Here is a 15,109-nt window from a genome sequence, read left to right on the forward strand (position 1 = left end):
AAGCAACAATTTTGTATTTGTCTATCAAGAGGTGTTGAGTTTGTGATGATGGTGGCTTTGAGCTTTTTAGGTTCTTAAAGGGGGCACTTTTTCCTTATTCTCTACATCACTGATTACCAGCCCCAAAGATGTGCAGAGGGCATCAGCCTCAGGGAGGCTTTTGTATTTCAAAAGATGCAACTCTGTTGTTAGTTTTAGGGATGGAACAATTTCTCATCAAACACACACATACTGAAAAGTCGGGGTTCCCCATATCTGCAATTCACCGACTGAGCTATAGGCACAGAAGGGACTTCTGGGGCCAACTGAACAACTCCAGTACATGCATTATCAACATGAATGGTGATTGCTAATGACAGATTTAAACACTCAGGTTGAGACATTCACAAGAGACCCCCTGCTTAGATCCTGAGTAGCTATAACGATTTTGCCAAAAAAACGAGTCATGGCAAGGCTTCATCTCACTTGCTACATTTGTGGGACTGGAATGGGGATAAAAGCTGCTGTTTTACACATAAATACAGAAAGCATTATAGAAAAGGTTAAGTTGGAAAGGAAATCTGGAGGATTTTTAGCTTAATCTCAACCCTTTAAGCCTAAGTTCAAAGCGGGGCCAAATTTAAACTTAGATCAAGGTTGCTCATAATTTTGTACATCATGGGTACGTGTATTAGCTATACAAATGAAAACTAGTAATTTAGTCTATTTTCATTTAGTCAAGTGGAGGAAAAGAACCTGCAGATACTTTGCACCCTAAGAATGCTGTCAAAAATGGACAGTCCAATTTGCCTATTTCTTTCCATAAACTAGAAGATGGGAGTAATCGTTATTTTAGACTCAAGGTAATTTAATTTTCAGATCCTGGAAGTTTGGTGAGATATTTTCTATCTCAGCCTACAGCTGGTGCCAGTGAAGTCAGCTACAATAAAAACTCACATCTGTTAAACATCAGTCCTCCTGTACTAGATAAAAATCTCCAGCTGGTATCTGGTGCATGGTATGAGTCAGAGTCATGAAAGACAATTAATTGTGTATGAAAAAAGCATCAAATCAAATTTCTACCTTAAAAATTATATAAGACATTATTCACGCCTAAAAGATTATGTAAGATCTGACATGAAATGCTATTAAAGCTCCACTCTTTTTTTTTTTGCGATTGTTACCAGGATTTGAACACTGAGAGTAAACCAGAAGAAATGTTGGAGATCAGTTTCAGAATGGAGACCAACAGACTTAAGAGTTATGTTTTGCCTTGGAGATAAAATCAGGATACAAGGAGAGGAGGGTTTGTTACAGCAGAGCAGATGGCATGTGACAGCAGAATCGTCTCCAGTGGGAATACAATGAACTCTGAAGCCAAGGAAAAGCTATACTGTGTCTCATACGAGACCTTAACAGGACATCTTCCTCATTTTAGATAAAACTGATGACACTACTGTGAATCACCGAGAGGAAGCACTACTGAGGTCATCTAGTCTAACCCTTACTGAAATCGGGGTCTATCATGAGAAGTTTCTCAAGGCTGTATCTGCTTGGGTTTTGAGTATGTTCAAGGTTGAAGACTTCACAACCTCTCTGGGACTCCTGCCAATTTTACTAAATTGGTGGCTCATGAGGATAGACCAATCTCGGTCTTGGAGAAGGTGATCCTGGCACCAGCACTCCTGGACCCCTCTTCTCAACAGGGCTGTATCTCGTGGGATTCTTCCAAGCAGATACATGACCAGGTTGGAGGTTGTTCTGAAATCTAGGGTTGCTGTCATGCTTTCTTCTTTATTTCCCTCCTCTCAGGATCCTGAACCCCACCATCCCATAGTTACTGCAGTCAAAGCTGTCCTGGCACATCTCTGGCCAGTTCCTCCTTGTTTGGAAATATCAGGACCAGTACAACTATCACAGTGAGGCAGGGACTCACACTGTTTAAGCTGCCTTTAAGAATAATTTTTTTTCCTGTGTTGTTTCTGACTTACAAAAGTGTTTGGCATTTTTTCTTTTAAAGGCATGAAGACCTGCTCTTCAGCTGGGCTAGACAGACAGCTCAAGTCTCCACCATTCACAAAGCTGAATCGGTTCTGACATTTACAGTATTTTAATATAAAAAAATACATAGTAGAAGTCCATTATCTCTATGCCATCAGCATAGAGTTCATAATATCAAAACCTCTGCATGTGCCTCAGCAAGGAGGAAGGTGATTTGCAGATCTTTGTTAAGTATCAAAATCACAGTAAGTCACTTTTTATTTTGTGTTTCCTAATCAGAAAGTGTGTATGGATAACTGAGTTGTGAGTGAATGGATTTTATTCCATATCTGTCTGCTAGGAAGCTTTCTTGAAGACAAGTAATCCTCTCTGAAAGACCTTCAATTGTTTTCACGTTATAAATATAGAAAGCTTTTTTCACACATTTAAAGAGATTTCCTAGAGGGCTTTTTTGTTGTATCTGTACATTAGAAAATTGACAGAGACATGTACAGTCAACTTTGAAGTTCTATTTTTCTTCTCAGACACTCAATAATGAGAAATTGGGAAGTGATGAATTGAGATATGAGCAGTAAATATGAAAGTTAATTCTTAACTCTGTCTTCTTTTTATTTCTTAAAATGTGTCCTTTCCATGTATAAATGTAATTCTCAAAAACATCTATATAAAGTATAATTTGATACAAATGGGATTTTTTTCTTTTCAAACAAGAATCTACTGCCCAGTTCTCTTACTATAGCATATAGACATGAAGTCTTCAGAACTAACTTGTTCTAAAGATCTTATTCAGGCTTTAATCAAATCCAGCATGAATAGTGAGGCAGTGATGTCAGTTAATTCATCGCATTGAGAGGAAATCATATTTTAAAGCACAGAGTGGCAAAGACAGGGATGAGCTTTTATAATAATTCTGCATTTCTGATGTAACAGCGCTTAACCTTGACAATAGAGTGCAACCGATTGTAAGCTTTAAATATTTAAATCCAAAGATGCTACATTCTGCTTATTGTTCTGTCCTGCAGTTCTGAGCCTCAGGTTTTACTGCTTTTCACACTCTTTAGAAAAATTACATCATTGAGGTGACAGATCATAGGGCAAGAAGTTCATATTTTCAGTAACATTGCCCATTCGGTATTTACAAGACGCTTCTATGCGTCAGTGCAGATACCTCAGACAGCGCTGGGTAGTGAGAAAAAAGTTGAGGGGTGGGGAGAAGCACGCACACATTTGCAGCAGCTCTCCACAGAGTAATCAGCAGCCTTTTTCCCCATGCAGAATGCTAATAGCATCATTTGTGTTCTGCTGAACATCTTAGTCAGTAGCTGCAGGAAATGGAGATTTGATGCAAGCACAAATGTCAAAAGAAACATATTATGATCTAAAAGAGAGTTTTATTAGTTATCAGAAAAGAGAATGTGGCTTCATGGGTGAAGGGGCAAAAAACAGCCCTTAATTTGGACACCCTTCTGATCATTAAGAATTCTGCCACATCTACTGGTGACTAAAGCAGCAACTTGATTGCCCCTGTTCCTGGTGACAACACTTCCAGCTGCTCTGAGTTTCCTTTTCTGCATACAAATTCACATATGCAGAATACTTAAGATTCCCAAAGGACAGTTTCAGGATTGCAAAAGATAAAGTAACTATTGGGATTATCTATTGGGTACTGCTCAAGTAGTGTTCCTTCTCTTCAGCCTGAGAGAGTAAAGTACAAGCATTCAATGCAAAGCATGCACACATGTCGAGGGGTTTGTACAAGGAGTTTTTGTTCATTCCTGAGAGGGTGGGAACAAATTTGACTTGGTGGTTGTATGACTCCTATTGCTTCATCACCACTGGGATATAGAATCTGTGTAACATTTATATTCTCCTTTGAGATCTGCAGCACTGGAGCGATCTAGAGTAGACATGAATGGCAAATCAAGTGCACAACTCTACTTCTAGTGCTGTTTCTGCTGCGGCTTTGGGACTTTTTTGCTTATTCTAGGCATGTTTCAGACAATCCAGAAACTTTGGTTTAGTACAATGACTTTTAAAGGAGCCTAATGTCCATCCTCGATATTTATAATATAACAATTGGATTACAGAAAAAGAAGGAAGGAAACCTCACACTACAGTATCCTTTAAATTCCCCATTCCCCTCTTGGCAGAACATACCTGACGAGGAATATATTGTAGTTACTGTGTTAACATCAGCTTCCATTATGGATGCACAGCTGGATTCAGTCAAGGAGCCTTTGACAGCCACAGGAGCAATGCTGGGATGGCGTAAGGCAGCTTTCAGGGGAGCAACATGATTGTACTGAACAGAGGACAGGCAGCCAGTGAAACCGTAGACATTTGCCTTTGAGACTTCAGGGTCCAGTGACAAAGTATCTGCAATACACGACAAAACCACTCCAGGAATTATCTGCTTTAGGAAGGCATTAAAAACAAACAAATCCTTTTTTGCCCTACCTACCTCTTTCACTTCTCTTCATGCAATCTCAACTGTTCAGGTTCTCTTTCTGCAGCCTACAAGTTGTTGCTGGCCTAGCCATGAGTTTCCTAACCCCAGTCCTTCCTTTATGTTGCTGCTTACATTGAATTAAGTTAGCTCAAACATAAAAGCCAACTTGATTTAATTGTGTTTCTTTCACCATCCATTTTCTCTACTGTCTGGACAACATCTAATACATCATCATAGGTGCTAACCATGGCAATAACAATAACAATAATAAACAGTAAAAATAGCAACGCTGAATATCACAGGATCCTGGGTGTGATGACCTTGAACATTTTTTGTATCTGTTAACAACATCAATTTCATAGATTTGGACCATATCTGCAAGGCCTCCTCCATTCTTTTAATGAAGGAAGCTGCTCTTATATTGTCTATTAAGCAATGTTTTGTGTGGCCTAATATTGAATGACTTGCTAATATAGGTTTCCATTCTTCTTCACGAGTTTATTTTTCAACTTTTCTGAAGCATTTAATTATTTTACTACATTTTTATAAGAAGAGTTCCTAGGAATCCTTCCAGTTATGAGCTGGGCTCTTACCCTGCTAGATCCATTCCACAAATAAAATAAAACCCAAAACTATACTCTTCTTCTCTAAGTTGATACCAGCATTTCCACGCTCTTTTCCAGCTTCAAGATGAGACAGCATAACTAATTTATCTGTTGGTTTGTGTTCATTTAAATTTCATAAAGAAAAAGCCAATTCAATGGTAAATGTTTTTATTTAGTTAGTTAGTTATCTGCAGAAGTTTTAATATCAAAGATTGTTTGGGAAGGTCAGTGAAGGACAGTGAAGCTGCCTCTTTTCTCCAAGCTCTCATTTATTTACTTTGCAGAAATTGAAATTCGTGCTGTTCAGAGGTCTGTCTGTAACACAGTGTGACTTACATCGAGGTCAATCAAACAAGAAAAAAAACCAAACAGAAATACACACATATATAGCATCAAAACTAACTCAAATTCTTAAAAATTACCTGCTAATGAACAAAACTTACAGCATTGAAAGTTTTGGAAATACTTCCAATGATGTTGGAAAAGAATTCCCAGCTTTTCAAGCTTATTTTCAAAGCTTTCACTGGTACCTGAATTACACAAACTTCTTTTACATATAAAAAAACCACAAAGAAATCTCAAAACTAGCCCATATCATACAGCAAATCAAGGTATGGTGTGAGCTTGCTCTCCGAAGGGTATTACAGGGGACATGCTCAATCTGCAGTGCTGCCATGGGGACAGCCTGTGGGCTATGAGTAACTGCAAGAAAGAGAGATGGGAAGAGAAACTGTGAGGCTTTAGATGGGAAGAGAAACCGTGAGGTTTTGCCACTGGAAAAACTAGCCTTACAGAGGTTCACATTTGCTCTTTCAGTGTGTAGGAATTGGCTGCATTCAGGTTTTTAATGAGATTTTGGCAGGGGTGTGATAAAACAGAAAAGCAATTGTTTCCAAGTTCCTGCAAAAAGGCTTATGTAAAACTAAAAGACTGTTTTACAGTATTTGTCGTCTTTGTTGAATTTAGAAAACTCTTTCTACTACTAACCATTCCTCCTCTCAGCCTTTCCTGTTTTCTTAGCTCTGGCACAAAAGGTGGATTTGTTGGTATCTTTTAGACATTGGGCAATCTAAATTGCTCTGTTCTGCCCCAATGTGCAAAAGGTAAAGCCTAAGAAAGAATGAATTCCTTTTCATGGTACAGTAGTTTGAAAAGTCTAAGACACAGTACTTTTGAAGGCTTTTTTTTAAAAAGTCAAATTAAGGGCCGGTTGCAGGAATCTTTTGTCAAAGTAAGCTTTGCATGAATGAGAACCAGGAGATTTGTTGTTGAAAAGCTTTTCAATTTGAAAATAAATAAAAAAAAGAAAGAATTCAGAGAACAGACTAAAAACAACCTCAGAGCATCTGGTAAAAATCCCACATGCACAGATACAGTTTGCATTATTATACAGTTTTAGGTGCATGCCTTATGTCTCTCAGAAAGTGGGGCCTTCACTGTTCTCAGCAAGAGAACTGTACAGCTCGGATGTGAACGATTGGTGCTGCCCTCTGAATTCTTGAGTGGATAACCTAAATCTGTGATTATGACATAGTCGCTTTTGTAAAAGGCTTATTAAAGGCCACTCTGTCACTTGAAGTCTTTAAATCCTGATAAAATGTTTTTCCAAAAGATATTTCCACTGCAGGACACGGTGCTCATTAAGGGAAGCAACTCAGTGAAGTTCCAAGGTTTGTGCTGAAGCAAGGTCATATGAAATGTCAGTGGCTTTCCTCTGACCTGGTTACGCTGTGAATCTTTCCATGCATTTGACTGGTCTGGAAAATCACACTGAGCTGCTGCTGATAGCTTGCTTTGATCTTCTGACATTTTACTATTGGGTTTCTGTTCTCAGTACTGGAGACTGAGGTACTTTTGGATGATTTCTACATGGGGAGTGAGAAAGAAATCTTTTTTGGCTTTTGCGTATCTTAACTGTTCAGTCCCCACAGCTTAAGTTTACCCATATTTTTTTGGAAGTAATTTTTAAGCTTTGTCTACTGAGTTGTCCATGAGTAGTTCTGGCTTCTTGCTGGGTCCCCTAGTTGCCTCCAGAAGGTGCCTGCAATGCCACAGCTCAGTGAGTTTTGTGTTGGTCGTGGTTTCCCATTTCCCATGATTTCCATGATAATGAGGACTAAGTCTAACAAGCAGTTGTATTTTTTAAACTTTACTGATTGTATCAACACAATTTCTTTGCTGATGCATTCCTATTCACCAAACCGACACTCTCTTCCACAGCTGTTTCTTTGTGTACCTCTGCTACATCCAACATGCTTGTTTTAAGATCTTAAATAAAGCAATTTTAAGCCTTAATATCTTAATGGGGAATTAATTTTCATCATAAATAGAATTTGACTAGAGTTAAGCTTCTCAGTAATATATCAGAAAATAACTGTTATTTGCGTGCAGGGAGAGTGTCTCAAAAAGACCTTCTTTCTAAAGATATCACTGTGGAAAATGGGATAACAAATCCAATATATTTTTGTTCATTCTTTATAAATATTAATTTCATGTCACTCAGAAACTTCAATCAGCTTCTCAATAATATATCAGAAAATTGACATAATAAATGATAACTAATAGGACAGGTAATTGGAAATAAAGAGAAATCAAAACTGTTATTTGCGTGCAGGGAGAGTGTCTCAAAAAGACCTTCTTTCTAAAGATATCACTGTGGAAAATGGGATAACAAATCCAATATCTTTTTGTTCATTCTTTATAAATATTAATTTCATGTCACTCAGAAACTTCAATCTAAGCCCAAAGTTTACTTATGTGCTCACCTACATCCAGGAAGGCCCATCACAGATTTCCTTAATCAAAATTTATTTTTAACATCAGTGAGAGCAGACATAGCCTGTTTTAAATATGTATGCCCTAATTAATTAATCTAAGTGAATCGCTGGTAGAAACGCAAGTGGCAATTTACTGTGCATGCTGAAGTACTGGTTGGCCTTTTTTTGTGTGTGTCTGAGAAACAGAAAGATGATTTTTGCAGCAGTTAGAGTGTATGTATCGTCTCATTTTGCCAAGGTGCTGAACAGCACTGGCAAGATGGCTTCTTGGACATTGCAACTAGAATTGATTCCATGACCTTGAAGTAAAAAACTCTTGTGGTCTCCACACTGCACCTGTCTCGGAAGAGTTGACTAGCAGGCATTTTGTGGTTACTTCCAAAAATACGCTGCTGTATCCTTCAACAACATTCGCAATCATTGCTGATACTAATAATTGAATCAGAAAGGGCAGAAAACATGTCTTGGATTAGACTGGAGCTCACAAAAAGGCATCTTTAGAATAATCTAATTTCCTGTTGTGAGCCTGCCACAAAAGCAGCAGAGTGAACCACACTACAATTTTTCCTAGTTAGAACTATTGATCTCAATCAGTTTGGCTCTTGCTTAAGAAAAGGGTGAGTTTGAAGAGGAGACAGGCTCCAGGCATTCTATATTCCTTCAAGATACTTCTGAAGAAGTGAAGGATAGCAAGAAAAAAGTAAAGGTACTTTTTTCTCACAAGTTTTCCCAGCAATGAGTGGAACATGCCAGGGTTTGCTTGCTGGCAATTGAACATTTCAGGCCATGTGGAACATTTTTTGGAAACAATTTTTGTTTCATTAGAGTTAGTGGAGACAATTTCAGGCATGCATTTACTATGTTTTCTTAAAGGCAGTTTGCTGTTGAAAATGAAGCACTGCTTGGAGTTGCTATGTGAAATTTGTTACACGTCACAGTTTTTGACATTTGAATTCTAATCTGTCACAACATAGCCAGCACTATGTGATTTTGCATGGGTTCAAAATATAGTCTATAAAAAGAAGAAAATATGCAACAAGAAGGAGAGATGATATACAAAATACATGCTTTTCTCAGGAGAAGTCAGATAAAATCAACTTCAGTATCAAGTACTCAGACTAAAAATAAAATTTCTAGATAGAAGCAGATGACCTTGGATGCTTATTTAGGCAGTATTATCAGCAAGAAAATGGAGATTTAAGCATGGTGTTATGATCATATGGTAAATGCTATTGTTGGGGGAAAAGCCTGTATAGATTTGGTCTCTTTTTGGTATAGACATGATGGCTTTACTAGCTTAGACCTTGAATTGTTTGAAGTGCCTGGGGTAGCCAAACTTTGCGTATTTTAACTGTTGCCATCTTGGTCTCAAATGTCTCTCCTCTTTTACCCTAAGTAGTCACTCCATTTTCCTTAATGCTTTACTAGGCTACTAGGAGGAAAAAAATGACTTTTAAAGGTGCCTTATAAAGCACTCAAGGGATCTTTTTCTGAGGTATTGTTTTTATAAGAAATAGGTATTAAGGGCAAGAAGAGTCTGCAGTAAAGATCTTTGCAGTGACCAGAAAAGTCCAGCCAATATCTCTTGCAAACACTGTTGTATTGTTTAAAATGCGAGCGCACAATATGCCAAGGCTGTGACTTTAAATTTCTCAAACAAATTGTGATCTTGTGAGCTTAAGAAAGGGAATGAGTTTCTGCCAAAAAAAAAAGAGAGACATAAGTCTGTTCCATAGAAACTCTTTGAAAGGATATACTTCTTTAGGGAAGATTTTGTATCTCAGAACTAATGCCAACTTGCCCCTTCTGATTTAATTATCCTGTTATCATCTCACCCAATATAATATCACTCTTGGATGAATTGCTCTGTGATCTCCATTTTTGGCCATTTTCTTCTTGTGAACTTTTAATAACAAAAGCTATTGCAGAAATCATAAGAATTGTACTGCCCCTACATAATGATTTTGATCAAATTACTGTCTAGATAAACTTTCTTCTTTGTATACTTCATATCAACGCTGAATGATTAAGTGGAGAGACTCCTACAACTTGAGTGGAATTTAGCTCAGACTTTTATAGATAAAAGATATCATGACTACCCAGTTCTTTACATTTCTAGTGTGGGAAGATCTGCTAATTGATCACTCTGAAGACACAAGTAGATTAAGTCAACATTAATAGGTGTGAAAGAAATCTTGGCAAACTTTTTCTTCAGAATACTCTCAATGCTACCCTTATACCTTAATATCACTACATAGCTTGTATTTTAAATTGCTCAGAAGTAAATATGCAGACAATGAGATTCACTTCTCTTCAGTGATTATTTTTCAGGGACCATAATGGTGAAAGATTTAGACAAGTTGGGACACAGGAAGAAGTTTTCAAAGATTCATTAAGGTCAACCCCAAAACAAATAAATTATATTTTCCATTGGGATAGCAGCTTTTACTAGAAAAGACCTAAACATATGCTAACGTGTCTCCGATCAGAGAATTACAGAATAATTTAAGTTGAAAGACACCTCTGAAGGTCATGCAGTTCAGTCCCTTGTTCAAAGTGAAGCCAGCTTCACGGTTAAGTCAGATTGCCAACAGAGCTCTTGTGGGTAAATACAGCAGTATGATGTCTGCAAGGAGTACTTAAAGTAAATGAACTGGGACTCTGGTTAAGATTTCACTGAGGCTTTGCCATAAACTCTATGATTCACTTGGGGCCCGAATCCAGTACTCACTAAAGTCCATGTAAAAACTCCCGTTGATACTGATGAGCTTTGGATAGGTTCTTTTGCATCTTGCCTCTAGATTTGTGAAGTAAAAATGGTAATAAACTACAGGATAGTATTTTTCTATTGCTGTTGGATACTGTGAGGAAGAATTCAACAAACGTCTGTTGGCTACTTGAACATTGCTTCTTTTTACTCCCTTGTTTTCAAAGCCACACGTTTGGATTGATCTTTCTAAGGTAGCTATATGGCCCCATTACTGTGGATCTGAATAGCTAAGAGACTTTAATGCTTTTATCCTCCTAGCACCCCTCTTATGTAGGGATGTTCTATTATCCATGCTTTACTGATAGAGAACAGAGATAGTAAAGCTCAGACTGGTTCCAGTGGGTATAAAATGCCTGCTTACCTTTATATCGGCACATAAATGGCTTGCCCAAGGTCATTCAAGCAGTCTGTGCCAGAGTGAGTGTCCCTATGTTCTGAATTCCAGGTGAGCCCTCTCTGTCTTAAACAGAGGGTTTTTTTCCTGGAATTCAGAGCTGGGTGTAGGACAGCCACTGGAAAATATAGCAGACTTGAAAAGCAGTAAAAAATATCAGAATTTAAGCAGGTTTTGACTAAAGGAAGTGCAATAGGTCTGGGGTGGTAGAGGTAGCACTATTATTTAAAACCTGTTCATCGTCTAAAAGTGCACTTTGCTTTAAAGGTTATCATAAGAAAATCTGGTGAGGAAGAGGTTTCAAGCTTTTATGATATCCTATTGGAAGCTCTCTTTGAGTTTTCTCAGCCAGTGGGAAATGAATGGTGGAGTCAAGAAAGGAGGTGGCATGATCATCTGGTTAAGCAGCCAGAATCAGGTTGTTAGATCAGGCAAATGACTAGTGGTGTGACAGGAAAGGACAAGATAAACACACTTCCAGAACATAGCATGGATCTGTAGGACACATAGAACAGAGGGGTTTTTATATGGTTATATTTCAGTGGACACTTAAATGTTCCTAATGAGTGCCTTTAGGCACCTAAATCCCAGAGGCATGCAAAACAAATACTTCAAGAAGTCTAGGTCTACTATGAAGCATCACATGTCTCTGGAAGTTTACATTTTGCTGACAGGATGAACGAGGACAATAAAGAATTTGAAGATATTGGTTTAGATCACCAGAATTCACCTTCTGGTGAGCCATCATTAAAAGAAGCTATAGCTGACATTTCATCCCTGTAATAGTATAAATATCTAAACCCTACATTCCTGTAATGACAAGGTCTAGCTCTCCTCTTGATACAAGGCAATACTCTTGACTTCATAGCAGTAGGAATTTTTGTAGGGATTTTTTGCCAGCTTGGGCCAGTGTGTAATCTGAGTAATTTTGAAGATGATACAAAATTGGGAAGAGCAGTTGGCAGACCAGATGCATGTGCCACCAGTGGGACACTGACAAACTGGAGAAATAGGAAAACAGGAACCTCATGAAGTTCAACAAATGAAATGTAAAGACCTGCATTTGGGTTAGGAATAACCCCATCCACCAACACCAGTTGCGGCTGACCAGCTGGAAAGCAGCTTCAGGGAGAAAGACATGGAGGTCCTGGTCGACAACAAGCTGACCATGAGCCAGAAATGTGCCTCTGAAGCAAAGGTGGCCAATGACATCCTGGCATCCAGGGTTGCCTTGGGGAGTGCATGGCCAGCAGACAGAAGGTGATCCTTCCCCAACACTCCGCATGAGTGTAACGCTACCGGAGTGCTGGGTCCAGTTCTGGGCTCTCAGGTGGAAGATGGACACGGACTTACTGGAGTGAGCCCAGTGAAGGGCTGCAAAGATGATTAAGGGGCTGGAGCATCTTTCATTTGAGGAGAGGCTATTAAGCCTGGGACTAAAGAGCTGGGATTGTTCATCCTGAAGGAGAAGTCTCAGGAGGATTTGTGATTCTGTGACAGCACAAGGAGTCTATTCAGCACAGCTACAGCTATAGAAAAAATCCTGGAAAATTAAATCCTGATAGAGAAGGAAAAGTTTACAAAAATTGACTTAACCTGGGACAGAGAAACCAGAATTAGGATTAGGCTGGAATGAAAGTAACTTGCACTGTGTGATTCCTGGTACAGTAGTAAGATCTCCCACCACCTGGATGGCCAAGTTTATGGCTTTAGTGTCATAACAGAATATGAACTATTGCCATTATTACTACTATTACTAAAACAAAATCCCAATAAACTCTGGGGCAAGAGAGAAATGACAGAAGGATACAGCCATTAAAACTGTCTGGAGGCAAGTCGGTGGTATTCAGTAGGACTGAATGCTGGACCTCTGGAGATACATCTGGGCTTTTTTGCTTTGCAACAACCTTGTCCTTGTAAAGTTAATCATGTTTTTGCTACTCCATACTCTCCATAGTGCTGAGCTGCACCTTGTCAGCTTGCTGGCTACATGTTTGAAAATCTTTGTGGTGTTCCATCTTGCTGGTTAGAAAAGCCTTGGTTTATTGATTTGCTATCTATAGCTAGAGCTTCAAGTAGAGGTCACAATGAGCAATGCTCTTTCAGATTTTCAGTACTACAGCTGACCATTGACAAATTGAGATTTTTGGCTTAGCTCTGACTTGGGCTGAAAAGTTTCAGATGCCCAAATCTGTCCACAAAGGCTTGGAGTATTGCTGCATTCTGAACAAACATTAAACGTAACTAAGGGCAAAATCAGTTCCTGTCCTTAATTTACTTAGCAAAAGATGATGCAGAGAGCACTAATGTCATTATATGCAATTCTATTGCACAAGCAGACACTAGAGGATATCTATAGTTTCTCTCTACCTACCAGTCCCTCAGGCCTTGGGTGCTATTAATAAAACAAATAAAATTTTAATAGTGAAAGAGATGTCAGGCTTCCTATGGATGTCCAATTCTAATAACAGACTAAAATGTCTATAAACAAGGGAGCATTTAGAACCTTACTGAAAATGTGTAAGACTCTTGCATAAAGTAACATAACATACTTGACAACAAAATAAGAGTTCTTCTTTCCAAATTTCAGGGTTCAGGAAAAGCTTTCCTAGTTTTTTAATGGCTTTGTAGTGTGAAGGGTTAAAGATCAAGAAGGTCCATACACAGAGCATGCAGAATTGTGGTCCCAGTGCTATATGTAATATAAATATACCTTGCAGAATTCAAAAGGAAAAAGACTGGGAGTCAGAAGAGGGTAGAGAGTATGAAGGCTCACTGTGCTGCTGTTCTTATCATTAGGAAACACATATGTCTTGAGAGGAGCAAGCTGTAGTCAGCAAAATGGTATCATTAGGCTAAGATGCCACCCTGTGCGGCCACACAGGCAGTATGAATCACTTTATTGGAGGGAGCAATGAGAGAAGATAAAATTGCTATCAGTGCAAACAAGTAAAGCTGCCAAACTTTTGCACTGATGAGCTATACAAACAGGATCATCAGAATTCTCAGGCCAACTCTCACTGCTAATTCAGCCAAACAAAATCCCAATCCTACTAAAACCCCAACCCACAGCATAGGTTAACTCCAGCTTTATAACTGATGAATCAGGAATATTTGTAGTATAACCTACCTGTGACCTTGCCCAAGGTAAGTGATTTGATGGCCTTAAAGTCAATCTCAGAAAAGTTGTGTTTGAGTTTGAGAACTTGATCAACCTGGAAGAGGTGAACAAAATTAGTTCATTACAACAGCATGTAGACATCCCTATCTCTCTCTATACTGCAAACTTCTGGGAATGCTCTCAGCTGCAAATCAGTTTATTCTGCCCTGAAGCGTGATTCAGTTTCTAAAGATAGGAAAGTGAATGTGCTTTGATTTTAGCATGAGAAGCTGAAAGGTACACCAGAATAGTCATACAAAGGGCTTTGAAGAAACTTCCCCTGCAGAATAGCTCAAAATGTTTGACACTGAAATCCCTTTGCTTCCCAAAACCCATGTCTAGTCACTTCAGAATACACTCAAAGAAAACCTCTCTAGAAACATATTGTGAAGAATTAGTTCTGCATAGAAGAAAAGCACAGTGCAACAGACAATGGAAGACTGGTGCTTGGAGGTAAACCCTGGCTTTTAGCAAAAGTCTCCTTCCTAGATAATCAGGCCTATCCACCCTAGTTACGTGCTGTGTTATCACGGAAACTGTAAAGGAAATTAAAACTGTAACACTCCCTGTGTTCTGTCTCCTTCTCATTCTGTCCCTTACCACATGGCTTCTCTGCAGACTCTGCCACCCTTCTCTATTAAGTGACTGCTGCCCAGATCTAGCCAATTTGTTTTGTAATATGAACTGCTATAATCAACCTCAGAAGGAAAGCAGAAGGAGCTGTAAAATGGTCCTCTTCTTCCTGCCTTGGAAAAAACAGGTGATGCAGGAAAACAAGGCAGAGGGTTTCTTGTCTCTCGTGAGGTTGTCACATCCAGCATGTCTTGCTTCTAGCAGAGACAGGGCTTTGTCATGCATGTGGTGGCTGCACCCTCAGTTTTTCCTTTTCTGTGAGAGTATAAGGCAGCTGGGGTCATGTTCTGTCTTGGGCCACATACCCAAAATGAAATTACACTCCCAGGTTCTCATTCCTC

General features: G+C 38.9%; 1 protein-coding gene across 1 annotated transcript in view; it reads right to left on the reverse strand.

Annotated features, from left to right (window-relative positions):
- Nucleotides 1-15,109, reverse strand: part of LOC104271486 (contactin-associated protein-like 5) — a gene marked incomplete at its 5' end in the record, with an annotated part of 55,714 nt that overhangs the window by 2,367 nt on the left and 38,238 nt on the right. Inside the window, 2 exons of the mRNA XM_009866168.1 lie at nucleotides 4,138-4,356; nucleotides 14,106-14,190. Of these exons, the coding sequence (XP_009864470.1) occupies nucleotides 4,138-4,356; nucleotides 14,106-14,190 (304 nt within the window). The remainder of the gene's footprint in view (nucleotides 1-4,137; nucleotides 4,357-14,105; nucleotides 14,191-15,109) is intronic.

This window comes from Apaloderma vittatum, unplaced genomic scaffold (genome assembly GCF_000703405.1).
Source record: "Apaloderma vittatum isolate BGI_N311 unplaced genomic scaffold, ASM70340v1 scaffold4463, whole genome shotgun sequence".
Lineage (NCBI taxonomy): Eukaryota > Metazoa > Chordata > Aves > Trogoniformes > Trogonidae > Apaloderma > Apaloderma vittatum.